The sequence below is a fragment of the Podarcis tiliguerta genome (assembly GCF_965153285.1).
Source record: "Podarcis tiliguerta genome assembly, chromosome: 1".
Lineage (NCBI taxonomy): Eukaryota > Metazoa > Chordata > Lepidosauria > Squamata > Lacertidae > Podarcis > Podarcis tiliguerta.
In genome coordinates, this window is record NC_139534.1 from 53,763,870 (window position 1) to 53,790,961 (window position 27,092).

The window sequence follows — 27,092 nt, forward strand, 5'->3', positions numbered from 1 at the left end:
ATTAGCCAGAGATCTACCAGTTGATCCCGATCTACTTTCTGCCCTCTCGGTTTAAGTTCTAACTGTAATTAGTAAGCAAATACAGAGCAGCCCTAAACAAATAATGTAACGAGCAAGTAAACACTGATTAAATCTTAAAATATGGTTGGGGGGTTGGCTACTTGGTTTCTCCCCCACCCCTCTACAGAAATACTCAATTTTGTAGATCCAGAGACACAGCATAGCTCCTTACAGTTCTGTTTTTATGTGTCGTGTTCCTTGAGTGACAGAGAAATGCACTGAAAATTGTGGAATGAAAAATGGGAAGACATGTTAGCATCCTGCAAGCAAATCAGGATGAAGCATCATTGTCATTGTAACTAAACAAATCAGAAAGAATGTTGAATAAAGGCTGGATATTATCTAACTTACGCGTAAGCTTTGTGCAGGCAAATCAGGATGAATGTTCAATAAATAAATGGTCAGAAGCAGCCTTTTAATAAATTTGACTTTCATGCTCTCTTTCCCAGGAAGAAAATTGTACATTGGCCAGGAGAAGGGGAAAACTTTTTATCTTTAACAGGAAAGTCTCAGCATCTCACTAAACTCCAGTTTTCTATGATCCTTGGGGGAAGCTATGAAAGCTAAAGTTGTATTAAGTTGCATCGAAACTGATGCAGATTTGCAGTGTATGTGTCAAACTGATGTAGATTTGCAGGGCTTCTGAATCTCCGGTGCAGTATGCCCTGCACGCAGGCAAGTTGAAGAAACCTTGTCACTAACCACTGTAACCACCCCTGTTGCCATGGCGCACAAGTTGTCATGGACACAGTGAGAGGATGTGGCCACTCATGATTGCTATAACAGGAAGTGTTAGTTCATAGGTAGGCAGAGACATTTTCCTATGGAGGCTTCTCCTTCTACCTTACAGTAAATCTTAACATTCGGCCCATTGCTCATTCCAGCCCAGTCTTTATAGCCCTGTTAGAAGTTGGACTTCAAGCTAGTGAGAGAATCTATCTAGTATTAATATGCATACATGAGTAATATTGCAGAGAGCTCCCAGGACGACTTTGCATTGCATTGTTTCATTTATTTATTTATCGCACTTGTACACCATGTAATCATTTACGTATCTAAGTGGTGTACCTAAAAGCAAACCACAGAAAATGGGGCAAACATTAAAGGGTGAGCTATGTAGAAGTAAGGGAGGGAGGTGGGCAATCTGTTTCCCCCAAGACTTGATCTCCCCACTCTCTACTAGCTACCTAAATTCTAGACTGCAAGCAACAATGATTGGGTCAATTTCTCTTGAGTTCCATGATGCAAAATGTCAATCTGGATTGCTTTTTAATTTCCCCTACAATGCTTTCTGTCTTTTCCAATACATGCAACCACTTTGCTAAGCAGTTTTATCCCTGCACTGAAAATATTCCTGGAGTATTGAAGCTTGACAAATGAAGCCTATGGACTGCATTCCCTCTACATCTTAGAAGTCCTTGTTTCAAATTATACCATCTCAATCAACAGCATCTATCAACTTTACCTACTGCAGCCATTTCCCCATTGCAAATAACTGTAATAAAATAAAGATAGGGTTTAGATGGTGATTTAAGGAAGGCAACTGACCAGGCAGAAAGCAACAACACATGGGCCTGTTTCTATATGACTGCAAATAAATTATATACCGTATTTAAAGCACATTCGAAGCACATTCTTTCCCTCAAAGAATTCTGGGCACTATAGTTTACCCTTCACAGAGTTACAATTCCCAGGACCCCTTAGCTATTTACAGTGCCCAGAATTCTTTCATTTTCCAACCATCCCCTGGGGTTTTCCTGTTAAGCATTAGGCCTATGAAGAATTCAACCCTGAATAAATTAACTATTGAATAAGACCTTATCAATTTCAAGACTAGAGGGGAGTTTTGCAAGAAATGAGATTTCAGATTGCCTCAAGATTGCCATTAGAGTACACATGAAGCAGGTACATCTCCAGTCTGTCGCAGTTTGTATAGCTTCATCAAGGAAGGTCAAAATAACACACAGAATGCTGAATAAAGTTTGGGGGGGAAATTATTTGGGGTGATACAGGGTCATATAATACTTTGAATATGTTGGGCTATGACCAATGTCTGCAGCAGAGAGAGCCAGGAGGATCGTATGTAATTATATAATAAGAAAAATTCATAAAGAAATAACTAGATAATGAGACGAATTGATGACACCAATTGTACAATTGGCCAATACGTTATTCATGGAAATATGCTGAACTGTAGAAGTGTTAACAGGTATCAAATTTTGAATCTGTGATAATTTTCTGTTTCCCCAGGCAAGGCAATAGCCACTGTCCTGCTCCAGCATATGGAAACAGACCTCCATGTTCCCAGTTAACAAAGATGCAGATGAGAAGAGCACATCTGTCACAATGGTTAGGGAAGCCCCATTGATCTGACTGGATGCATTTTGCTAGTTCTATGGATTGTTTGAGCTGAGCCAAGATTTCTGTCCTCCTACATCAGGGACAGGAAGCTTATGGCCCTCCAGATGTTGCCGGAATCCAACCCTAACCATTGGCACTGTTGGTTGGGGCTAATAGGATTGGAGTCAACAGCATCTGGAGAGCCACATTTTCCTACATAATAAACCTGGGACCACACTATAGGTTTATTGTGTCTTTAATATTTTGTTGGGAGCGGCCCAGAGTGGCTGGAGCAACCCAGTCAGATGGGTGGCTTATTATTAGAATTGTTGTTGTTATTGTTATTATTATTGTCATTGTCATCTATTGTGTGTTGTGAATTTCTTTCTGTAGAAAAGGGAAGGAAAGATGAAGGAAGGTTTAGAATTAAGTACCAGGGATCTTGACCCCTTTTCATCCTCTCCATAAATAAAACCCATTCCTAGTCTCGCAAATAGCCACAATTCACTTAAATTAATTATGGGAGTGGATCACATTCCCTGATCCATTCTTCTTCTTCTTTTTCATTTCACAGTTATCAATATGTGTTTTAGAGCTACCTAAACAAAACTGGAAGCAATAATTATACGTTTCTTCCCCTTGGTTTTAAATCACATTTCTTGCTAATGAAATTAAGGATTATTATTCTGGGATCTGTGGACCCAGATGAGAACGAGAGTATCCTTCAGAAGGATGATGCTCATCACATTCCAGAAACCTGTGCCTGCCTTTACAAACAAGCGAGGATCTAGAAATGATAATTCTGGGGCATAATGTGTCCCACCATCTTGAAAACTGCTACCATGCAGAGGTATTCAATGTCATTTCCCAAAAAGTGCTGCTTCACCTTCTCCCAAAGCTTCCTCCCCCTTTCCCCCATGGTCTTTGCAACAGAAGGCCTGCCTTACCCGTTCTGGAGGCTACTGCCCCCGATGAAGCCATAGCGATCAGCTTGGCGATATGGAGGCATCCCATTCAGCTCAGAGTCGGAGCCTAGAGAGCTGGCATCATCGTTCAGGGATAAATCAAAGGCATCTGGCAATTCAGCTGCAGCTTGGCTCACATCAGGGAGCTCTTTGGAAAGAGTGAGGTCCGACATCCTTCTGTCCGAGAACAGCACCCTTATCTCAGGCTGGTTGCTACTGCACCCTTGACTTCACATCTGAATAATGAGAAACACGGAGCTGACTGGGCCCCTTCTCAGTACTCCTGTGACTCTAGTTCCCCACAAAGCTCTGTAAGCTATTTCCTCCCACAACCATTTCCTGATGCAACTGACAGCACCCAGAGCTCTGCAAAGTGAACAGGGCAAAGGGGGCAGGGAGAGAGAGAAATGTGGGGATCTGAAAATATGTGGGAAGCTAAACACTAGACAGCTCCCTACAGAGAGACTTGGAAGGTAGCCAACACCCCCCGTGAATGGCCCTACCTTCTTTCACCTGCTCCCCATGTACAAACATAGCCTTACTCCAAGTCAGGCTGTTGGCCATGTTACTTAGTACACTCTAAACTGACTGGCAACTGAGTTCAATGTGTTCTCAGCCTGGGTTTTCCCAATCCTAGGTCTGGCACTGCAGTCACTATACCACTATGTTGAAAAATGTGTGGTTAAAGTGAACACATATATATATGCGCAGTGGTGGCTGATGCTCATTGAGACTGGTAGGGCAGAAGGCTGGGAGCCCAACAGTAGGTGGAGCCAGAGTCAATGTTAGGTGGAGCTAATTGAATCTAGTTTTGCTCCCATATTCATTCCCGCTGAGTTCTATAAGAGCAACACTGATGCTTAAGAAGAGGAAGCTGACAGATATTCCTACCCTCCCTGGGCTGGGTGTAAATAGGCAGGTAGCCTGAGGACAGACTGAGGTTGCACCCAAAAGGACCAACTTCCACTGAATTTATGACAAAACCACTGGTTGGTATACAAAATGGACCCAGTGGGGCACGTGAAAGAATCCAGCTGGTCTGGATCATTTAGAGATCAGTCAGAAACAAGTGTGTGCTACTCTTGCCTTAGCTGCAACCACTCAGCCAAACGAAGGAGGCTGCAATCTCTGGGGAAGGCTCTGTTTACAGACATAGTTCCCAGTGGTGTGCGTGTGGCGTCATGATTTGGAAAGTCACTGGCCTGAGTCACTGACTGCATAAACAACCACCCAGCACAACATTATTGGCTAGAAGATGCTGAAAACAATAGCTTCAAGTTCTCTGACCAAGCCTCCCTCACCCCACCCGCTTTGGTTAAGAGGGTTAAGAGTTCTTCTTCCATACCAGGGCTAGTCAATGTGGTGCCCTCCAGATGTTGTTAGACTACAACTCCCATCAGCCTGTCAACATAGCCAGTGGTCAAGAATGAAGGGAGTTGGGAGTCCAGCATCTGGAAACCACAGTTACTGCCCTTTTTAGTGCTGCAGCAGCATAGGCACTGCTCTCTAGGAGCCATGATTTCCCTGTAATACTTACTGAATCTGGGGTTTACGGTATATATTTCAACTGGACTTGGAAAAGCCCTCCTATGCCAGCTTCACACATTTCCAAATGGAAGGCAGTTATCTACAGTGGTACCTCGGGTTACATACGCTTCAGGTTACAGACTTCGCTAACCCAGAAATAGTGCTTCAGGTTAAGAACTTTGCTTCAGGATGAGAACAGAAATCGGGCTCTGGCGGTGCGGCAGCAGCAAGAGGCCCCATTAGCTAAAGTGGTGCTTCAGGTTAAGAACAGTTTCAGGTTAAGTACAGGCCTCCGGAGCGAATTAAGTACTTAACCCAAGGTACCACTGTATAGGCACATGTAGATCAAAGGATCACAAATTTGGGTGTATTTTTTCATGCAGCATACATCATAGCTCCTCAATCTAGTGAATACAGAGAATGAAAAAGGTATGTCACATAAACGGCTAAACAAATAAATGCCTTCCATGTGCTTATTTTGTAATCTGTGAAGCTGCAGCCTGGCCTATACTCAAGGAAATCTATTAAGAAGTATAGACTCAGGTTTGCCCTCCTCTCTTGGCATAGCGTCCTATGGCTCCAGCTACTTTCCGTTCCTCAGAATTGGGGAAACTACAACCTGGAAGTGGAACGGAAATTTCCACTCTAGCAGATTCTCATTAAAAGCAGCTGGAGAGAAGCCAAATGCAAATTTGTACTTTAGTGGGTATATACCCTACTATAGTGGTGCACCACATCAATGTTGGGTCTCTTGACTCCAATCCTCAGAAAACAGGGACACTATTCTACATCAGTAGAATGTCCCTATTTTCTGAGGAATGTTGGAGGGTTAATCTTCCTATCTGTAAAATGGGGGGGGGGGGAGCGATGGGGACTGACCTCACAGGTTAGTCGTGGAAATGAACACGTTAAAGCGTTGCACATGTTTTCTTTTACATAGATACACGTATTCTCTTGGAAATAAGTACTATGGGAAGCTCAGCGTTCCGGGCACTTGGGACGCCGTTTCCTCAGTCGCCTTAGGGAAGGCTCTGGGGCTGTAAGCAAGAAAGGCCGCCGCCTCCCTCTTTGTGGGGAGAGGCCACGGCCCGCGCAGTCGCAGCTCGCCGGCACCGGGGCGCGCGCTGATCCCTCCAGCCTGTAGGTGGTGGTGGCGGCGAGGGCGGCCGCCGGGGCCTGTGCGCTCGCGTCTGCCCTTCCTGCTCGCTGCTTCTTTCGGCGGAGGCTCGTCGGCGAAGAGGTAGAAGAAGAGCCGAGCCGGCGCTGCCCCTTGCTCTTCGCCTGCGCTGGGACCACCGAGTCGGGCCGGCGGGAGGGGGCGCGGAAAGAGAGAGCGGCGGAGGGAGAGAGAGCGGAGCCCAGGCAGCGCAGCTTCCTCTCTCCAAGCGGGCCGCCATGTCGGACGGCGAGAAGCTCAATTTGGATTCCATCATCGGGCGCCTCCTGGAAGGTGAGCCGCGGGGGCCGGGCGCGCAGCGGGGGGGGGGGGGGCGCACCCTTGCCATTGGCTGCGGCCCCGCCGCCCCGCGAGGAGAATTGCGCGCGGGGCTGGGCTGCTGGAGATTCCCGATCGCCCTCCTGCTCCTCTCCCCGCGCTGGAATGCGCGGCGGAGGAGGCGCCCCCGCTCACGCTGCTGCTTCAGCCTCCGCTGCGAACGCGCGTGGCGGCGAGAAATCCGCGCAGACCCCTGTACTAGCTTTGCACCCACGCACGCAACAGCCACATTTGCGGGGGGGGGGGAGATGTCTGGTGTGAGTGCTGAACCATTCTCCTTTGTCTTTTTTTGGGGGGGGGGTGTTCCTATTAGGTATAGCACCAGGGTAAGTTTTGCGTGGATTCAGTGCTCCACACACTTCCTTCCCCCTCTCCCCGTCCACTCCTGTGAAGCTCGTAACTCAGGCTGCTCCCTCCCCCCCACAAAGTGAGGCTCTGGCGTGAACTTCCGTGGAGGAAGCGGGGCTGTTAACGCGCCGCAGGGAGGGTCGGGTGACTAGAACTAAATGCAGTAAGACAGCCGTGATCTCGCGTGGGCGCCCTCGGACTCAACTCGGAGCTTCCCCACTCCGCGAAATCGCTGCTGCCCTCTTTTTGCCGGGTGCGGCTCCCTCCTCGCAGCTTCCCGCTAGGCGATGCCTGGATAAGGACGGCGGATTTCTGAATCCGAAGCGGGCAACTAGCAGGATGGAGGCTCGGCGAGGGGAATTGGGGGCGGCGGCGCCTCCAGAAGGGCGTGTCGACGCCCGTGGGATTTCCTTGCGCCCGCGTGTCGGGCGGGGGAGCGCCCCTCGCGACGTAATGCGAACAATGACGGCGATGGAACCCTATTGAGCGATTGGGCAAGAATGGCGAGCGTGGGAACCGTGCCGCCCCGATGCTCCGCAGGCGCCGGCGAGGGGAGAGGGAGGTGCTGTTCCTCTTTACGGGGAAATAGCGTTGCTTTTTGGCTCGGCTTTGTGGGCGGGGTGGAGCGCAGGTGTCGGCCCACCTCCGCCTCGGCGACGGTCAGGACCTGGGAGCGGAGCCCGGCGGGGCGGGGCAGATTCCTGTCCGCTCTCGCAGGCGGCTACTGTAGCCTTGGATCCGCGACCAGAGGCCCCCGAAAGGGGCTTGTCCCTAGCAAACCTCTCCACTTCTTCTCAGGTGGATCTGGCCAAGAATCTAGATGGGGCATTGCGCTGGCAAAAACCCCTAGGAAGAAACTAACGGCCCCAAGCCTCAGCATGTTTACTTAAGAGTAGGGCCCACTGAATTCAGCAGTTGAGGAAGACTGGGGTTGTAACCAGTCCAGGGAAAGTGCTGTGTTTTTCCTGGCCAGCTAGATGTACACCTGTGCTGGTGTGATGGGATTTCAGTTTGGCTGGGACTATCCTGAACCACTTCCTTGTAAGGTAGGACGCTTCTGTTCCTGTTGCCCAACTAGAGGATAGAAGCTGAAAGTAAGCAGCAGTGTACACAAGAACAGGCAGTCAGAGTTAAGCTTGCTTGGGTTTGCCCAGCAGGCCTTCACCTGGCATAGTAGTATTAGTCAGCATTGGTTACTCATAGGAACATAAGAAACTGTCTTGTACAGAATCGGACCATCAGTTCATCTAGCTCTCAGATTGTCTCCACCAACTGGAAGCAGCTCTTTTGGGTTCCCTGTAGATGCCAGGAGTTGAACATGGGATCTTTTGCAATCAAAGCTGATGCTCTGCTTGCGATGTGGGTTTAATGAGGAAAAATAAAATTAAAAATATTGCGCACACACTGTGCATATTAGGAAAAAACACATCGGGACATTTCTAGAGGCCTTTAAACAGCATGTTTATTTAGTTGCTTTTAGTAATCAGAAGTATTTAAAAACAAAAACATCCCAAGTTTGCCTAATATTTGGGATCCAATCCTTATTACGGGTGAAAGTTCCTTTGTAACTATTATAAAATTGAGTTGTCTGCACCAGCCTATTCCAGATGGTGGTGGGGGTTTCTGGTAGCATAGCTGCAATTCCAAAGCTCTAGATTTTCACATGCCAGCGCCGTGTACTGATCCTGCTTGTTTTGCTCTGCTGCTCTTGTTCCCATGAGCATGGCTAAAGGCGGTGAATTCCTTTAAAAAGAAGTAGCCACCTGCATTTTTGAGATTTTTGGACTCCTCCTAGTGTCTTGTAATGCTTCTGTACCAGAGGGTATAGGTCAGACTGGCAACAGACTTGCGGGGGGGGGGGGGGAGCAGGAAAACTACCAGCCTCATGTCTGGCAATGAGTAACGTAGGTGCTGGAACAGAAGTCCCGCTAAAGTAAATAATGCAGGTGTGGTGCAGCTTTAGGCCTTCTAATGTGATAAGCGAAGATTTCCAGTACTAGCCTCTTGAGGCACTTCTATATTGGTGGACTTCAAGGGAGCTGGCTTCGCATGTCCTGCCCAATTCTCCTTGCCATCCCAAAGTCAAGAATGCAGCTCTGCCTCTGGTGACGCGACAATCTCCATGGCATGGAGAGGAAGTAAATTTGGACAGGGCACCAGGACTGTTTCCAGAGAGGAGAGCACTGGGAATGTCTGTGAAGGAGGTGCGAGTGGGGAAGACTGGCGTTTACGAAGGATGGGGCGGCATGTGTTGCAGATGTCAGATGGCATGTTTTGGTTTTCCAGTGCAAGGCTCGCGCCCGGGCAAGAATGTGCAGCTGACAGAAAACGAGATTCGGGGCCTGTGCCTGAAGTCGCGAGAAATCTTCTTGAGCCAGCCCATCCTGTTGGAGCTGGAAGCCCCGCTCAAGATTTGCGGTAAGTTTCCAGCCTACTGTTTAGTACAGCTGTCAGCCTATAATTGCTCAAGCAGGATAAATCTGAAATGCATCTCAATATTTTGGTAAACTGGGAATACCTATATCCCCCTCCCCACGAGCGGCTTTTGTTTATCATACTTTTATTCAATCTGTGGTGTTTACATTCATGTATGTATGTATTCGTTAAGTTCTGCCACATCTGTACTGTTTTTGGAGATGGGTGGTAAGTTAATGCTATTGCTGCTGCCTCAGCCAAGGTCCTATGCTAGTGGGGCACTGGCCCATGGCCCAGGTGGTTTGAGAGGCCCACAGGCCTCCCCTCCAAGACTGCAAACTGCCTGCTCACTCTGTAGGTCACTTAACCTCGCCACTGTCTGCCAGTGATGAACCTTCATCTGATTCCCTGTTCATTTTGGTTTCAGGCAAGTTGACATTAGGAAGGGGCAAAAGTCACAGGGAGGTGCGAATTAAAAGTGGCAGAAGTCAGAAGAAAGTGAGCAAAATGAAAAGGAAAGTGAGAGGGGGACAGGCAATATCAGCAGGTGAAAGGAAGTAGAAGGAGGGGAGAAGATGAAGAAAGGAGGACAGTAATATTTGAGAACGTAAAGAAGCAGAGAGGAAGAGGTAAGGGGTGGGGCTAAGAGTGGAGAAGGGGTGGGGCATGAGGACATGGAGAGGACAAAGGGGTTCACTGGTACCCTGTGCATAAGACCTCAGTAACCTGGACCTGGACCTGTGCCACCGCCTCTTCCTTAGAAACACCTCAGACCCTTGCAGCTGAGAGGAGGAAAGCGGATCATCTGCATTTGTACCCTTCTTGGTCTCTTGCTCTCTCCCCTGCTCAGAAAAAGAGAGAGCTGTGTTATGATCCGTCATACATTTCCAACAATTCCATCAGCGCTCCTCTTCTGTTATCAACTGCCCCCTCCCCTTTTCCAGGTGACATCCACGGGCAGTACTATGACCTGCTCCGACTCTTTGAATACGGGGGCTTCCCCCCAGAGAGCAACTACCTCTTCTTGGGTGACTACGTGGACCGAGGGAAGCAGTCGCTGGAGACAATCTGCCTGCTCTTGGCCTACAAGATTAAATACCCTGAGAACTTCTTCCTGCTGCGGGGGAACCACGAGTGTGCCAGCATCAACCGCATCTATGGCTTTTATGATGAATGTGAGTGCAAGGCTCCTATTTAGAACTGGGGGTGTGCAAGTGTGGAGGGTGGAGAGAGGATAGGGATGGGGAACCAGAGGACCGGGGTCTAAATGCGGCCCTCCTAACCTGTCACTCTGGCCCCCCAGCATCCGTCTGTCCTTACTGGGATGCTCTTCTTTCTCTTCCTGACCCTGGCCCCCTACATTGCAGGAGCATGGCTCCTCAAAATAGCCCCTTCTTTCTCTCTCTCTCTCCTTGCTAACATTTCCCGATCCCCCCACTTTTTGCAGGTAAAAGGCGCTATAACATCAAACTGTGGAAGACCTTCACGGACTGCTTCAACTGCCTGCCTATCGCTGCCATCGTCGATGAGAAGATCTTCTGCTGCCATGGAGGTGGGCCAGCCCCAGAAAAGATGGGGATTGGGTTGGAGGGGAGAAAATGCTGCTCCTGCTGCCTGGTGGCAGACACTGCCGACTGTGTTTGCGTGGCCTGTCCCAGGTGGTTTGCAACCAGCAGTGTCTCTGGCAAAGAACAAAAGCTGCTGCAGCCACAGGCCGTGGGAGCAACCTAGCTTGGAATTAGGTGCCTTGGCACATGGTGAGCTGGCGCTCTTCCTCAGGGGGCGGGCAGAATAAAAGCCCGGGGAAATGTTTACACAAATGGGAAGAAGGTCAAGACTTTTTACAAGGGTTTCATCATTTATTCATTTGTTTTTACTGCGGAGTTTGGAGCGAAGGCTTTCCCCAGGTCTCTTTTGGCCCACTGGGAGAGCATCAGTTCTGCGCGTGTTTGGCAGGGGTGGATAGGAATCGGGCTTGCAGGATTTGTTTTGTTTGTTTATCGGCACCATAAAATTCAGTAACTGGAGGCAGGTGGACAATAGTGGCTGCTGGCAGAGGCAGCTGCCGCCTCCACCCAGCGAGCTCCATATTCTGTGACCTGCATAGACAAGTGCACATTTGCAGCTGGGTTGCTCCAGATAAGGGAGTCCAACACACAGGTTTAAAACCATCCAACAGAGCTGCACAGACCTGGTTGATGGCAACCAGTTATTACTTATATTTTATAGGTGAGGAGCACGGAGGCTGAGAGACTAGCAATTAGTAGAAGGCTAGGCACGGAGGAGACTTTAAAAAAGAAGAACTTGCAGCTTTAAGGAACTGTGTGCAATTCTAAGCATATTTAGGGAAATAGGATGCCAAGGATTGAACCTGCTGCTCTACCTACCACTGAGCTAAGGATTGCTGCGGCTGAAATATATACAACTTGTCCATGGATCAGGCATGTAGGTTTGCAAACAGCTGCAGCCTCTCTTTTTTTTTCGTGCCGTTTGTAAATAATGAGGAATCGGAAACCACCATTGATCCTTACAAATCATCCAAAAATTTATCAGGCTACCTTCTGCGCACTCATGCTGTAGAATACTTAATTCCATTTAGCTTTTCTTTCTCTGTAATTTCCTGATACTGCTTCTTTTTTCCTTCTTGCAATGTGTCAAGACATAAAGTAGCAGTTGGGGTTAGTTAAGGGAAGAGTATGTGTAGAGGGGCAGGCCCAGCCCTACCATTAGGCAGAGTCAGGAGGCGGCCATGGGGAGATGATACTGGGTGATGTAAAAGGGCAGCAAATGGCTGCTTTGCTTTATTAATATTTTTAACTGTAGGAGAAGTTTGTGTATTTTTTCTGGCTTGGGCGCCAGAATAACTTGGCTGGCCTTGGGTACTATATGCCTTGACTCAAGGAGGGGGTGGGTGCCATTTGCTGCTCTGCCTCAGGCAGCAAAATGGCTTGAGCTGGCCCTGGCAGAGGGTGTAAACTTGGCACAACTCCCCTCTCCACCTGCTGTCCCTTGGCAGCATTGACAGTATGTATACCTTGTTTTCCAGGGCTCTCGCCTGACCTCCAGTCCATGGAACAGATTCGGCGGATCATGAGGCCCACGGATGTCCCTGACCAGGGCCTGCTCTGTGACTTGCTGTGGTCTGATCCTGACAAAGACGTGCAGGGCTGGGGCGAGAATGACCGCGGGGTCTCCTTCACCTTTGGCTCAGAAGTTGTCGCCAAATTCCTTCACAAGCACGATCTGGACTTGATCTGCCGAGCGCACCAGGTTGGGGCACTGAGGCCGCCCTGGAAGAGGGGAGGGTGTCCGTGCCTGGGCTGTGGGAGTGGGAACAGGAGAAGAGCCCTGCTGCGTCAGTCAAGGGCCCATCTAACCCGGCCAAGGGGAACGACAAGCAGGACATGGGGAATATGTACATACTATGCCTGCTTCACGGTTAATTCTCTGCCCTCTCCCTCTGTTTCTCTTTGCCTTCCCCCTCCAATAGGTGGTAGAAGATGGCTATGAGTTTTTTGCCAAACGGCAGTTGGTGACCCTCTTTTCTGCCCCGAACTACTGTGGGGAGTTTGATAATGCAGGTGCAATGATGAGTGTTGACGAGACTCTTATGTGCTCCTTCCAGGTAAAGACTATTGAGCATAGCAGTTTCCTCTTTTCCTGTTGCCAGTACTCTACCCTCTTCTGATAGTGTGCAGGTTGTAAAGGAGGATAGAAGCCTTAAAAAAAAAAATAGAGGCAGATTTTTGGTGATCCACTATCCTGATGCTGGATGCCACATAAGATGTGTGGGACCTCAGGATATAAACACCCCTCTTTTGATTTTAAAAGTATCATATAAATTATCGGTCCTATTTCAAAATGGATTTCTGTATGCTGAATCGCTTATCAGGATATGTTTCTGTACAGATGTGAACTGGAATGCCCAAATAACCAGCCTTCTGGGGCTACAGTAATTTATTTATTTATTTAATGTGAAACTTGTTTACATTCTTCCATTGGGAGCTCTTCCAGTTAGCTTTTGCCCAGTGCTCTGCTAGAGCTCTCTGCTATTTTTAACTAGGAAAAAAAAATCCCAAAGCCACAGGGTGATATAATATGTATGGAAGAAATTCAGTGTTGTGCTCTTCTAATTGTTCCATCAGCACAAATACCCCTAGGTGCTGTATTGAGGGGAGAAGGGAGAATGGGATATAAAAACCCCACCGAGGCAGCTTTTACAGTACATTTTATTTATTTATGTACATGAAATACAATTACCTTAAAATGATAGTATAAAAGTGATCATGAAACAGTTAAAAGAACAATAAATAGATGAATTAACACTGTATTTTAGCTTAAAAGGTTTAAAAATTTTGCCAGAATTAGCAGTATCAAAAAGCTACCAAGAAAGAAAACATGTATTGAAATAGATTAGGTCTTAAGGCCTGTTTAAAGACCTGGATTTAAGGGACGCGGGTGGCGCTATGGGTAAAAGCCTCAGCGCCTAGGGCTTGCCGATCGAAAGGTCGGTGGTTCAAATCCCCACGGCGGGGTGCGCTCCCGTTGCTCGGTCCTAGCGCCTGCCAACCTAGCAGTTCAAAAGCACCCCCGGGGGCAAGTAGATAAATAGGGACCGCTTACTAGTGGGAAGGTAAACGGCGTTCCGTGTGCGGCTCTGGCTCGCTAGAGTAGCGATGTCACGCTGGCCACGTGACCCGGAAGTGTCTCCGGACAGCGCTGGCCCCCGGCCTCTTGAGTGAGATGGGCACACAACCCTAGAGTCTGTCAAGACTGGCCCATACTGACAAGGGTACCTTTACCTTTACTTTTTAAAGACCTGGATTTAAGTGCTAAAAATCTGACATAAGAGGGCTTCAGTCCTTGTTTTGTTGCTTTGATTATTTAGCAACTGAACAAAAGTTAAAATGGGGTTGTGGGTTGCAATGAGACACTAAACTTTTACCCTGAAACTAATCTTTTCTCTCCTATCCCCTTCCCCACCCCTCATTTCTTGAATTCTACAGATCTTGAAACCGGCTGACAAGAATAAGGGCAAATATGGCCAGTTCAGTGGATTGAACCCTGGTGGGCGCCCAATCACTCCGCCACGCAACTCTGCCAAAGCCAAGAAGTAACTAGCCCCGCCTGCCCCCCTAGCTGTAGGTGTGGGGCCCAGGCTGTCTTGCGTAGCGGTTACAGTGTACAGCGGCTGCTTACCTCCCCAGGGCCCAGCCATGTAATTTTTTTAAAGAAAACGGCTGAATAAGAATTCAATACCAAAAATTCTGCTCCCCTGGGATTGGGGATGTCTTTATTTTTGGGGGTATTTTTGATTGACTTTTTTGCCAACTTTGTCCTGATGTGTGCTCCCCCCTTTCCCCCATGGGGGGTTACTACATCTTTTTGAATAAACATGTAAGATTCTTATGTAGCTGCTCCTTTGTCAACTGTTTGGGGAGAATAAAATGAATGGGGCTGCATGATGCGGCTTGGAGGATGAAACAAGCTCTCCTTAGGAGGTGTGGAGGAGAGGATGTTGGAACATTCAGGACAGATAAAATGAAGTCTTCCTTCCACAGTGCCTAGCAAAACGGTGGAGCTTGCTTCCATTAGATGTAGTGGTGGCCAACAGCTTTGATGGCTTGAAAAGGGGATTAGGCAAATTCATGGAGGGTAGGGCCTCCTGATAGCTGTAGTAGAGGTGACATGCCTCTGCAATACCAGCTGTTTGGAATCTTAAAGTAGGGAGAGTGCAGTTCTGGGCTTCCCAGAGGCATATGGGATGCTGGGCCAGATGGGGCTTTGGTGCAGCAAGGCTGCACACACATTCTTAGAAATGGGAGCAAGTTACACGATCAAGACGAAGCATCTTAAAAGACATCTTGCCCTCTATCCCCAGTTACCTTTCCATATTTCACCTGCTGACATGGAGCCATTTGTGGCTACCTTTGCAGGTGCCTCTGCTTACCAGTTTTAAGACTTTCATGTTGAAAAACTGGCTTGTTTCGGTAGTCCAAGTTTTCTTCACTAACTACCACCTATATCTTACTCTCCTCACCTACCTGCATTGCCTGCAAGCTTTAAATGGAATAGAGAAGCTGAGCTATGCAGTGGCACTATGTGGTAAGACAGTCCCTTTCGTAGAGGCATGAAGGCTTCCTAGCTCTGAAGAGCATAAGTGTATGTGGCATGAATAGCATGAGCTGCGCAAGGGACCCTAAAGATGCAGACAAGGTCCTTATTTTAGATTCTTCTATATCCATTAGCTCACACAGACCAATGGATTGGGAATCGGTAAAATACTGTGTGCTAATGCACCCAATTTAGATTCCAGTAGGGCTGCCTTGAAAGCTCTCATGATACTTTTAACACATGATACTCCTAACCGGGTTATGTAACACCACCTCCTTGCCGTAAGCTGTTTAAGGGAGCCTTTGCCCCTGTCTTCTTAATGTGAATTGGTCCGTTGTTGCTTGCTTAATCTCTAGTTAAATCCCAAGCCACAGCACAGTTATCAGCAGTTTGTAGGAATTAGCTGTGGTCCTCAGCCAAGGCAATCCTGCGGGGCTTAAGCAAAAAGCAAGGCAGGACACAGGAAGCTGTGCCTATCCAGTAGAATAGAACTAGAGGCCTACTAAGGACAGATATTTTGGGCCAGGAAAGGCAAGAGTTCTTATTAGATAGATAGCTAACAGCATCTTGAACTACACTGACAGGGTGGGGATTGATTCTGCATTAGGAGCGGGATTCAGCTGATGAATCCCACCAGTGGAAATTGCGCAAGGATTTCCGCTTGTACAACATGGTTCCCCCATTGCAAAATAAGCTCTGGGAGGTGTTAGGAGAACCCCTAGAGCAGCACAGGAATAGGATTGTTCTACCTGGCAGGCCAAAATGCGATAAGAGCACAATGCTGACTTCCTCCCCTGGATTCCATCTGGAAAAGACATCAGGCCTGCACTGTGGATGGACACTGTTGTTTTACCAGAGGGACGGACTTCTTAAAGTGCCTTTATATTGTGGCAACACAGGATAACAAAGTACGTTTGCCAATAATTCTGATGCTTGTAGTTAGGGCTGAAATATATTCACCTGCCTGCAGAAGTAAAGAGGAAATAGCAATGCTCTCCTTTGCTACCTCCTGTGCTTTACATAGTACTGCAGTTTACTAATACCACCCTGGCTGCTACAGATCCCTTTCCTGTAATCAACCTTCAATTCCCATCTGCCCGACAGCTAAATTATAGGTTTAGCAATGAAACAGGTTAATTACAAGGGAGGAAGAGAAGGCTGGCTCGAGAGGCGTGGAGTGGAAGGCAGTAAAAAGAAGGCTACAGCAACTGATGGATAACCACAGTAACAATTCACACCACAGTCAAAACATCTTTAAAAAATTTATTAGATAATAAGTATTCTACGTCTATGGATGTTAGCCACAAACCCACTGGAGGAAGGTCTAATCTCTCGCAGCCGCCTCCCTTTCAAAGACGTGCAGTAATACTTTAGCAAACAAGGTAGATCTATGTGTCTGTCTCAATGTGGTTCTATCTACAGAAGGTTTTTTTCTCCATGATGGAAGAACCACACAATTCAGCGCTGATTCTCGGGGGAGCAGCAGGAGAGCTGAAGAGGGGCAGCCTGCGATCCAACCCAAAAGAGGGCTCAAGCTGCTTAGCTTGAAACATCTCATTTCTAGCAGTAGAGGTGTCTTATCATGCACCAGTAGCTGGGGGACCTCTCACGTTTCTCCCTCGCTGTCTTCTGCTAACACCTCTTGGCTTGTACATGAGTGGACCAAGGGCTGTGATGGGCTGAGGACCGACCCAAAGAACAAGGAGCGGAACTGCAAATGAAACAAAAGCAGGGCAAAGACATGTCTTGGGGGTGCAGGTTTGCAAGAGATCTAAAAATAGTACGCTGTTGATATACCAGAATCTTGCAAGGTTGATAATATTAAAAATGTATTATGTTAAGAAAGCCATAGAAATAGACTTGAAAATAAGCATATGACATTCAGTGGGGGGCATGTTGTGGTCAGGACCTGAGTGTTCAACTAGTTTCCATGTTCCTCCAAACCACTCCCAAACTAACAGCATCTCTTAAGTGTCTAGTTTCTACCACACCCTACCGATTCCCTTCCACTGTCTTAAAAAACCCAGATTTTGCAATCGTGCCATTACCAAAGCTTGACTGCTGCCACTGGAATTCTATGGCTCTGCTCCAGCTACAGATAGTCATGATTAAGGGCCAATGAACAAGCAAGCTGTTAAGTGACTGCAGCCTCTTTGCTTTCCATGGAAGTCTAGTTTCAATGAACTTTAACTGAATCAAGAAAGGGATGTGCAACATATTACAGCTCTAGCAGGTACAAATTCCAAGGCTCAACATGCACCCTCTTGTGACCTGTACTGTGTGGATGCACACTCCCGAAACTGACTGCCTATCATGCCTTCCTGTACTGAAACAGATTCCACCTTTTTTAGCCTCCTACATTATGGGTACATTCTGAACCACTGAATGCACACCCACTAGAATTGTAAAGTGGTCAAGAGATCTGCAGGGCCACAGTGCATCACACTTTCCACTACACATTCATGCTCTGATCCCTCTGCACGTACCCTTTTTTGTGGCGGTGTGCCAGGCACAGTTCCCTCAGGATCGCTTTCCAACTCCCTTGTATCAGAAAAGGTGCGTCTTGAGGGGAAGGTGGGGCTGGGAGGGGCTTCTGTCCCCTCTGTGCCATCACAGGTGGTTTCCATGGCTATCATGTAGGCATCAATGTCATCACCGGCAAAATCGTAAGCAGGCTTGGATGTGCTGGCATGAGAGAGATAGGAGCAGAGCTGTGAGGAAGCACTTTCTGTGAAGAGACACCCCAACAAATAGAAATGGTTTCTTTTTGGGGACTCATGACTAAGGTGTTTGTTTTATTGACAAGAGAGTTCTAAGAGAGAAATTCAATAAGCTAGAAGGAAATCATAGGGTTGGAAGGGACTTCATAAGGCCTTCATCTCTCACATCCTTATTCATTTAAGCAAGCCCCAGTTCCAAACACATTGACACAAACTACCCAAGTTTAAAAGGCTAAAAATGACAAAATGCTTAACAGAAAGCTGAGACACTGAGCTGTTCCAAGAGTAACCAAGGCAACCGTATATAGCTGCTAAGATGGTAGCTCAGGTCAGGACTGGAGAATGACAGGCAGATCTGTTCACTCTGCTATAAAAACACGTATGACAAAATGATGCCAAGAGCACAGAATTAATCCTTTCTATGTGCCAAGCAGAGACTGTGTTCCTACCGAATATGTCATTGTCCTCTGGGATCCTCCCCGCACCCTGTTCCACTTCAGGGCGTGCCAGATTTTGTGGTGCAGGAGCTTCAACCCTGCTTACCTGTTGTTGTTGTTCTGTGAACTCTCTCTCTCAGCCAGAGTGGCCAAGACCAGGTGCACGTTCAGCACAGGGTCCTCCAGGGTGAAGATAGCTGGTCTGCGAGGAGAGAACTGGTGAGAGCAGGATTCTCAAGACACAGGCTTGGGGGCTAAAGGGGAATCAAGGGGGGATGGCAAAGAAAGCTGCAGCTAATGGAGACAAGGACCCTACTCCTGCAATGAAGCAAACAAAGTCTGGCTGCTGGCTGTTACAGGACTGGCAACAAGCCAGGGCTGCTCTTCTGGACAACCTCACAAGATCAGAACAAAGGACCATCTGGTCCAGCACTCTCATTTCCGCAGTGGCCAACCAGGTCCCCCTATGAAGCTCACAAGCATGATGGGAACTAACCCTCCCATGCAGATGTTTCCCAGCAGCTGGCATTCAATGGCCTCTGCAGACGGGAGTTTCATTTAGCCACAAAGGTGCTTCCCCTCCAGAACGTCCCTCGTGAAGGCCTACCTGCCAGGGATGTCAAAGTGGATGTTGAGGGGGAGATTTGAGGACTCAGCAAAGCTCAGGAGGCCCTGTTAGAGAGAGGTGAAAAGGGTTGGAAAGAGCACAAGGCCACCCCTTTCAAATGAGGGCGAGGAGAGGGGAAGCAAACTCACCCGGAATTCCTTGAGGCAGAAAGTGACCTGCGTCTCTTCCTTGACATGGAAGGCCTGGAACTCGTCCTCGCTCAAACAGAGCTCAGTCACCATCATCCGGCTGGGCTCTGAGGGAGAGGTGAGGATCAAAGAAGGCCCTTGTTTGACAGCTACCACTGTCTATGCTTCCCACAAGAAAACTGCTAAGGAGAAACTGCTAGCCACATAAAGGCAGGTCAGGGACCCTGCAGGAACTCTCCACCTCCTATCATCCCCAGTTGCACAAATAGGATGCCCTCATATGTGATCTAAAGGTTCTTGAGATGGGCAAATTAAGTATCACCTCCTTTGATGGCCTCTGGGGATCAGATGGAAGCCGGGTCACGGCGGACAGCTCACCTGTCTCTTCTTCCAGGTAGCTGCGCAAGGTCACCTTCCCAGAAGGGCTGGCACCCAGGGTCACCTCAGCCTGTGTCAATGGAAAATGCACCACAGCATCCACCAATAGCCTGAAATAGATGAAGGAGGGGCAGAGAAAGGGGCTGAGAGGGGGAAGTGGCTTTCATGGCTGAACATCCCCACTTTCCTTCTGCATATAATACTCTTTGCTTTAATTAAAGAACCATGGCACAGCATCAGCCCACACAAAGCATCTGTTGATTCCCAGACCCATCGGCAACCCATGTTCCTCATTCCTTCCACGCTGCAGTTGATGCATCTTTAGTATAAGTAGACCAGTCTATGCACATCAATTGCAAGAACCTTCATCCATCCCATTCCCTTCTCCGTATACTGCAATCTCTCTCAACCATACCATGGTCCCACCTGGGAGGGGCATGAAGAGCATGAGCACACTGCCCTGTGTCAAAGACTGCCTGCAGGGATTCACAGTCCTGGAATGACAAGTCATGGGTCTTGATGACACCTGCAGAGACATAGATAAAGAGTGTCACAGTGGGAAATGGCTCCAGGGCATTCTGTCTCCCGGAAGACTCTGAGCAACGCAAGGAGCAGACATAAGGAGAAGGCAGCAATGGTCTACCCCACCCAAGGCCTAAAATGGAAAAGAGCAGCAGCCACCAGACATTGGGGATGGAGGAAAAACTCTAATGAAGTATTTTCTTTCTTTCGAAATACTTTTTAAAGCCTTGTTTTAAAATGGAATTGTTACAGCCAGTTCATGTTGCTACAAATCTTTAGATTCAAGATGCATAGATAGTGACTGGATTACTGCACGAGCAACACCTGTTGCTGGAAAAGTGCTTTTGATTGTTGCAGAATGCCAAGACACCTTCAGGTTAAATGTCCCAATCTGGAAGTCTGCCAGGCACACCGCTCCTGTAGGGTGGAAGCAAAGCTTTCATACAGCACAGCCTCCATCTCCTCTTGCTTCTCATGCATCTCAAGATTCCTCCATCTTCTGCATTAAGTGAAACGGGCTGATCAGTGGTTGAACCACCAAATTGCCGTGTGAAAGAATGGAGAAGTGAAAGAACCGAGAAGCTTGTTTCTATTCATACGAACCTTTCTTTTCCCCATGAAGTTTAAAGCAAAAGCGCAGAGGGATTTCAAATGAGGACTCTGATTAAATGAAATAAGCTTATGCTAGTGTTTTCAATGGAAATGCTGTTGACTGGGATAGAGAAAGATAAAAGCAGATGCAATAAAAGAAGCACAAATAAAGCTAGAATTAGTGGGCTTTGCCTACCATTGGCTCTGGCTTCTCCTCCTTCTGGCCTGCCAGTTTCAATAGGCACTAGCCACCACTGGTGAGAACCCTCACATTTGGGAGACATCAGTCACCGCTGTGTCCCTACCCTCTGCCCCCATTAGAACAGGACCATGATCTTCAATTATGCTTTTTTTTGCAGAAACTAGCTAGGATCCTTACTCAGGGTTGTGGATTCTCTGCATTTCTTTGCTCCTCAGGATTAAGCAAGGCAGAGGGCTCATGACTCACAAAACTGACCTTCACTGGATTCTCCCTTCCTTGGTTGCTCCCTTTCTTGGTTGTATTATTTTCTCCCCATGCATTTGCAACATCTCATGTCCCTGTCTCCTAACTCAGTACTGGCAGCCTGATGGACTGCACTGGAGATGGCACTCAAGGCCACACTTTCAGCCACATTTATCCCTACCATATTAGCTGCGATTCCTGCACTGCAGGGGGTTAGACTAAAGGACCCTTTGGGTCCCTTCCCAGACTACATTTCAAGGATTCTACATCTTCCAGTGTATCACTCTGCACACCCAAGTAGGGCTCCTCCTCTCCCCCACCCCCAACGCTCACCATATTTGCAGTACAGCTTCACACGGAACCGGCTATGGTGGGAGCTGAGCGAGATGAGGCATTTCTCCACCGTCTTCTCCAGTGAGGGGAGTGAGCGGAAGATAGCCAGGAAAGACTGGAGGGAACGAGAAGGAAAGCCAGAGTTCTGTGCATGTGGTTTCCTCAAAGGGGAAAGCCAGGACCAGTGTGGGGCAGTGGTTAGTGTCTGACTAGGCCTGGGGAGACTCAGGTTCATATCTCCACTTAGCTTCAGTGTGTCATCTTGGGCCAGACACTATCTCTAGGCTTATTCTACCTCACAGGTTTGTCATGAGGATAAAACAGAGGGGAAGAGACCACCTATGCCACAGAGAGGAAAGATGGGATATAATGAATGTAATGAAGAAGAAAAAACACTCTACTGCTGAAACCACTAACTTTGTCTCAGAGAACTGAGCTGGGGTGCTCTGATTCTGGCAGAGTTACTTCCAGGAGCAGTAAAAACAATTCAGTTTTGAAAGTCTGCACAAATACTGCTTTCTTGCCACTTAGTTGAGCAACAATTGGGAAGTGCAATGACCTTAATGTGAGCTGCAGATGGAGCTTGGAAGGCATTCGTTTCTTTAAGCCTTGGAAAGTATTTGTGGCAATCAACAGAGGGTGCAGAGAGGGTGAAAAATCACAGTGGCTTATAAAAATAACCCGTATATTGAAAGCTCTCCTCCACCTTGAAACACACAGACACCAAAAACATTCTTCTACCTATCTTTGCATTGCTGAATCAGGCCAAGAATCCATCTAAAGCAGCGCTCCAATGACCATGGTCATCTAGATGCTTCTGAGAAGCTAGCAAGCAGGGCATTAAGGCAATGTCCTTTAGTTTTTTCCCCTTAGCATTGTTACTCAGAGGTATATTGCTCCTCAACCTGGAAGTTCCATTCCGCATCATGTCTAATACTTACTGAGACACCTATTACTTCACCATCTTATCAGAACAGAACTCAGGGAGATGGAAAATCCTTGACTTGGAAGGATCTATGCAGCACAATATGGAACACATTTCAACCACTCAACCCACTGAGTGCCTGCTGCTTTGCTTAAAAAAACAATAGTGAATGTGAAAAAAATAACTAAATGTCAGAGAATTCCTTAGCCAAGCCTCTTCTCTGACATGCCATTTTTGCAACTATGCAGTGATTTTTCATCACTATCACCTGCAGTACAAAGTGGTTCAAATGGGGTGTTTGTGCAGACCAGGCCATCACTGGTGCTTGCAAAGAGAACTATAGGCAACAAGTACCAGGTTGGAGTTCATTGGTCTTCTGATAAAAGCCTGCATTGCCCCATTCTGACCTTTCAACAGCCCCATGGGGGCCCCTCACCTTCATGAGCACTTTGCACCGGAAGCCACCTGCATCCAAGTCAGATTCCGATTCTCCTGGCTGGTAGAGCTGGAAGAAGAGCGGGGCAAACAGGAAGCAGGCGTAGGCCGAGCGGGATGCATTGACCGTACGCAAGGAGAGCTGGGGAAACAAGGATGGGAAGTGTCATTAACTCCATCATTGCCACAGAGAAGATTCCCCACACCCCTCTTAGCTTCCTTGTCCTAAGTAGTTCAAATCCTGCTTTCTAAAGACACAGCATTGCTGCCTCCAAAACAGGACAAACTTGCATCATCAAACAGCTCCTAGCACATACAACATGCTAATCAATGAGATAGCTGCCATGGCTTAGGCCAGAGGAACCTGTGGCTCTCTGGATGCTGCGGGACTACAACCCCCATCTTCCCTGACCCCTAGATGTGCTGGCCAGGACAAGTGGGAGCTGGCAGTCCAAGTCCAAGGTCGCATACCCCACCCCCAGCCATGCAGAGTGATTGCAATACCAGGATAGTGTTGCTGCTCTGCAACAGAGACTCCCCTCACTTAGCTCACAGATGATGTCTCACTGCTAAACGTTCCATTCTGAGAATTATAAGCAATAAACACACTAGACAGACCCTCCCTAGACCTCCCAGCCTGTCACCTTACCCCTTCTTGAAGAGGCTCAATGTAGATTTCATCTCCGACACGGGAAAGAGAGTGCACTGCTTTCCCCAGGGCTGCACAAGAGACAAAAGAACACTGAGAAGGTATGGATCAACATAAGCCTTTTCCGATGTCTGATCTTGCATTCCACCTCAGCCTGCCTCTTTGTGCAGGCTGAGACCATCCCCTGCAGAATCCCTCTTCTATTAAATAACCACCTGGGTCTATTATTTACTCAGAAGCCCCAGACATGCCAAAACACGTGTCATTCTTCTCATGTCACACTCCCATACAGGTATCATAACCCCACCCTCCACACACACACACAAACACACACACATTCTCACTGGCTATCGTCTCATCAGGAAAGTCCCCTTATAACAGGTGTAGAGAAGCTGTAGTCCATGCATTGATGGACTACAACTCCCATCATCCCTGACAGATGGCCTTGCTGGTTCTGATGGGAACTGAAGTCCAGCTAGAGAATGACAGGTTCCCTACTCCTGCCTTCACAGGTTTAGAAGCTCATTTCAGGAGGCTTCCCTTCTTCCTGTAACCATACAGGAAGCCCCTTTCCTGGTCAAACATCAAGCAATAGTCAACTTTGCCCACCCCAAATCCAAATAGTTAATCTTGCCTCACCTTTCACATTGCCCCCAGTAATTGTGCACTTCATGCCAAGGCAGAGAAGCCTCAAAGTTCCCCCACACCAGACACAAGGTGGGGGGAACTAAACATCCAGTGTATTCACCAAGTACACTGTAGCCAGCTCTGTTTTCTAATGGAAGGAACTCCCCAGAACTCCAAGTAGATGCTGAGGGGTGAGGAGAAAGAGAATGTATACATCACACATACATTGTTACAACTAACCATTTCTTAGACTGCTTCTACAGACCAAGGATAAGCTCCACTAGTATTGTGATCATCAGAACACTTTGAAATCAAGTATAACCCATTGCGACTGGAGTTTTTATTTCCTATTTTTTCCAGTTGCCTTCCAAAGCAAAGTTCTAATCTAACAGTTTGCAAATAAATAAATAAATAAATAAATAAATCATTTTCTGACACAGACGTATTGTAAGATCCCCAATAGGTTACAAATTCATTCCCCCTCTACCCCATTAACATAAAAGTTAAATGAGGCATACTTTTAAAGGGTTTATAGGAACTATAAGTAGAATTTAAATTGCACGGCTGGAGGATTTGGGTTGCACTATGCCATTCTGACGCGATTGATGATGCCATTCTGACGGGACACGGGTGGCGCTGTGGGTTAAAGCCTCAGCACCTAGGACTTGCCGATCGAAAGGTCGGTGGTTTGAATCCCCACGGCAGGGTGCGCGCCTGTTGTTCGGTCCCAGCGCCTGCCAACCTAGCAGTTCGAAAGCACCCTCGGGTGCAAGTAGATTAATAGGGACCGCTTACTAGCGGGAAGGTAAACGGCGTTTCCGTGTGCGGCTCTGGCTCGCCAGAGCAGCAATGTCACGCTGGCCACATGACCCGGAAGTGTCTTCGGACAGCGCTGGCCCCCGGCCTCTTTGAGTGAGATGAGCACACAACCCTAGAGTCTGTCAAGACTGGCCCATACGGGCAGGGGTACCTTTACCTTTTTATGCCATTCTGAAAATTAAAACCATCTCCCCCAGAAGGTGCTATTTGCCGTATGAGGGAAAATATACAGCCTTAGCACAGCACGCGAGCAGGCAGCTCAGCTCGGGGGCCGGTCAAACGACCTCCACCTGCCGCTTCTGGCCCATGGGCCTTAGGTTGGTGACCCCTGGTTTAACCTTTTCTTACCTATGCCCCTGCTTGTGTTGTTCACCATCCCAGTTAACCCCTCCCCTTTACAACTCACCCTGTCCCTCCTTCTTCCTTCACAGTTCACCCAGGTCCCATCCCCTCACACCTTGCACTTCAGACTTTCTCCCCTCCCTGCCCAGCACCACCAGTGGTGATGATGATGATGACGACAGAGAGATCTTGGCTGCTGTTTTCTCTCCTTCCCAGATCAGCAGCCAGTGTTCTCCTTTGCTCCCCGTCCCACTGCCAGCATCATGACAGTCTTACAATTTTATTGCATGCTAAAAGCTTTGTGGGCCAAGGAGGGGCGGGGGGCAGCTGCCCCCCCCCCAAATCCTGGCTATGCCCATGTGGACTTTGCAAGGAGTCATTCCTTTTGCATGGCAGCACCTGTACATTAGAAGTGCCAATTCTGAAGATCAAAGGAATGCAAGGAATGCAGTTCACACATACTGGGTAAGTAAACTGATCTGAAGGCCTTATGGGCTTTATATACCAAGAACAGCATCTTGAACTCAGCCCAGCACTGAACTGTCCAAAGTTTGCAAAAGGCACTCCTAGCCACTGAGGCCCCCAGTGACAGGGGGTTGGACTAGATGACCCTCAGGGTCCCTTCCACCTCTACAATTCTATGACAAAGTCGGATCCAGGAGCACTCCAAGCTTGAGTGCTTTTCATTGATGCAGCAAAATGCCTAGAAAAGATGCTGAGAAGTAGATTTGTCAGTCCGTTCACCTAGCAACTGGCTTAACACTTTCGAGAAACCTTTCTCATCTCTGCGTTGGCAACTGTGCATGGGAACAAACAGTGTTCCTTACGCAGACTGATTTGGCCCTGGGGGTGCGGGCGTCCAGAAAGAGGGTAACAGTTTCAAGAGCGCGTGCAAGAGGGGAAGGGTTCTTGTCCCTGGACAAAATAAGAGCGCCTCAGGACAGAAGCTGCATCTGGTGACCTTGCCACACGGCACGTTCCAGAGGCACAGGCACATTCCAGAAGGGTCGACGTTGGCAACCCAAAACTGAAGGAAGGAAATGCCTCATCGGAGCTCCCAAGAACGCCTTGGGATACCGACAGAAGCACGTCTTAACGGCTGATTCCCAACCTCCTACGGCGGCCGCAAGAGCCCTTAGACACGCGGCCGGTTGCTTTAAGGAACTAGCGGCCGGGCTACAGCCGCCCCCGCCCCCGGGTCTTTCCCTACAGGAGGCTCCTCTTACCTTCCCACCAACAAAAGTTCCGAACTCGCGCTCTCAGGCCGCCCACCTCCGCGCGCCCCACGCTGCCTCCTCATTGGACAGCGTAGCTGTCATCTTCTAGGAGAGCAGAACGCAAGCACGGGCGGGTCGGGGCAAATGATCGAACCCTACTTCCGTTCACGTGATCCAAGAAGAGCGGAGGAAGCAAGCTCATGCTCCTCCCAGTCGGCGAAGGTGGGGTGGGCTCTCGCGTAGGATCCTCTGGAAGCCCCGCCCCCGCTTCAGCCCCTCGCACCGCCTTCTTCTAGGAAGGCGGGAGGAATGGAGAGACGAAAGCGCAACTGCGCACGCGCTATGTTAAGACGATGCCGGAGCAACGATGCGCTCCTGCATCAGTTAATGCAGCCGGGTGGGGGCGCTTGGTGTGAGGAGGCTGCCTACATACGGATCTTTCCTTGCGGTCCAAATTCGTTTCTGTCGTCTTCCTGCCGCGCTGCACCGAGTTGTCCTTCTCGCTCTTTTGTCACCCTTCGAGCTTACGTTCTTAACGCAGCAGACGGACGTCAGGGACCTGGTTTGCCCCGAGGGAAGAGACCACACCGCTAAGCTCCCAGAGCTAGCAGTTGTTCTTGCCCTTCGTGGTT

General features: G+C 48.3%; 4 protein-coding genes across 6 annotated transcripts in view; 1 reads left to right on the forward strand and 3 right to left on the reverse strand.

Annotated features, from left to right (window-relative positions):
• The window catches only part of TBC1D10C (TBC1 domain family member 10C), a 19,835-nt gene extending 13,666 nt beyond the window's left edge, over positions 1-6,169 (reverse strand). Inside the window, exons 1-2 of one of the 3 annotated variants that reach the window (XM_083443362.1) lie at positions 5,772-6,169; positions 3,348-3,601 (exon numbers count right to left, since the gene is read on the reverse strand). In XM_083443362.1, the coding sequence (XP_083299488.1) occupies positions 3,348-3,538 (191 nt within the window). In that variant the 5' untranslated portion in view covers positions 3,539-3,601; positions 5,772-6,169. Of the gene's footprint in view, positions 1-3,347; positions 3,602-3,868; positions 4,682-5,771 lie in introns of those variants that run through there. The other 2 variants (XM_083443363.1, XM_083443364.1) reach the window with 2 other exon arrangements.
• The window catches only part of MAX (MYC associated factor X), a 703,696-nt gene that overhangs the window by 290,536 nt on the left and 386,068 nt on the right, over positions 1-27,092 (reverse strand). The gene's annotated exons all lie outside the window — the stretch shown is intronic.
• Positions 6,022-14,559, forward strand: PPP1CA (protein phosphatase 1 catalytic subunit alpha). The gene is made up of 7 exons (XM_083443551.1): positions 6,022-6,342; positions 9,022-9,153; positions 10,095-10,325; positions 10,598-10,702; positions 12,197-12,420; positions 12,641-12,775; positions 14,157-14,559. Exons 1-7 carry the CDS (start codon positions 6,288-6,290, stop codon positions 14,265-14,267), a joined length of 993 nt encoding a protein of 330 aa, XP_083299677.1. The 5' UTR covers positions 6,022-6,287; the 3' UTR covers positions 14,268-14,559.
• RAD9A (RAD9 checkpoint clamp component A) lies at positions 16,514-24,233 on the reverse strand. The gene is made up of 11 exons (XM_083443480.1): positions 24,095-24,233; positions 23,456-23,526; positions 22,808-22,948; positions 21,447-21,561; positions 19,982-20,081; positions 19,556-19,665; positions 19,178-19,284; positions 19,029-19,093; positions 18,528-18,623; positions 17,751-17,949; positions 16,514-16,975 (listed from the first exon to the last, which is right to left on the reverse strand). The coding sequence occupies exons 1-11, from the start codon at positions 24,126-24,128 to the stop codon at positions 16,871-16,873; spliced, it is 1,143 nt and encodes a 380-aa protein (XP_083299606.1). The 5' UTR covers positions 24,129-24,233; the 3' UTR covers positions 16,514-16,870.

Coding starts and splice junctions, on each gene's coding strand:
- PPP1CA (XM_083443551.1), top strand. CDS start 6,288: ATGTCGGACGGCGAGAAGCTCAATTTGGATTCCATCATCGGGCGCCTC. Junction 9,154..10,094: donor AGCCCCGCTCAAGATTTGCG/GTAAGTTTCCAG, acceptor CCCCTTTTCCAG/GTGACATCCACGGGCAGTAC. Junction 12,776..14,156: donor CTCTTATGTGCTCCTTCCAG/GTAAAGACTATT, acceptor TGAATTCTACAG/ATCTTGAAACCGGCTGACAA.
- RAD9A (XM_083443480.1), bottom strand. CDS start 24,128: ATGAAGTGCACAATTACTGGGGGCAATGTGAAAG. Junction 20,082..21,446: donor GAAGCTGTACTGCAAATATG/GTGAGCGTTGGG, acceptor ATGTCTCTGCAG/GTGTCATCAAGACCCATGAC. Junction 18,624..19,028: donor CACTTTGACATCCCTGGCAG/GTAGGCCTTCAC, acceptor CTCTCCTCGCAG/ACCAGCTATCTTCACCCTGG.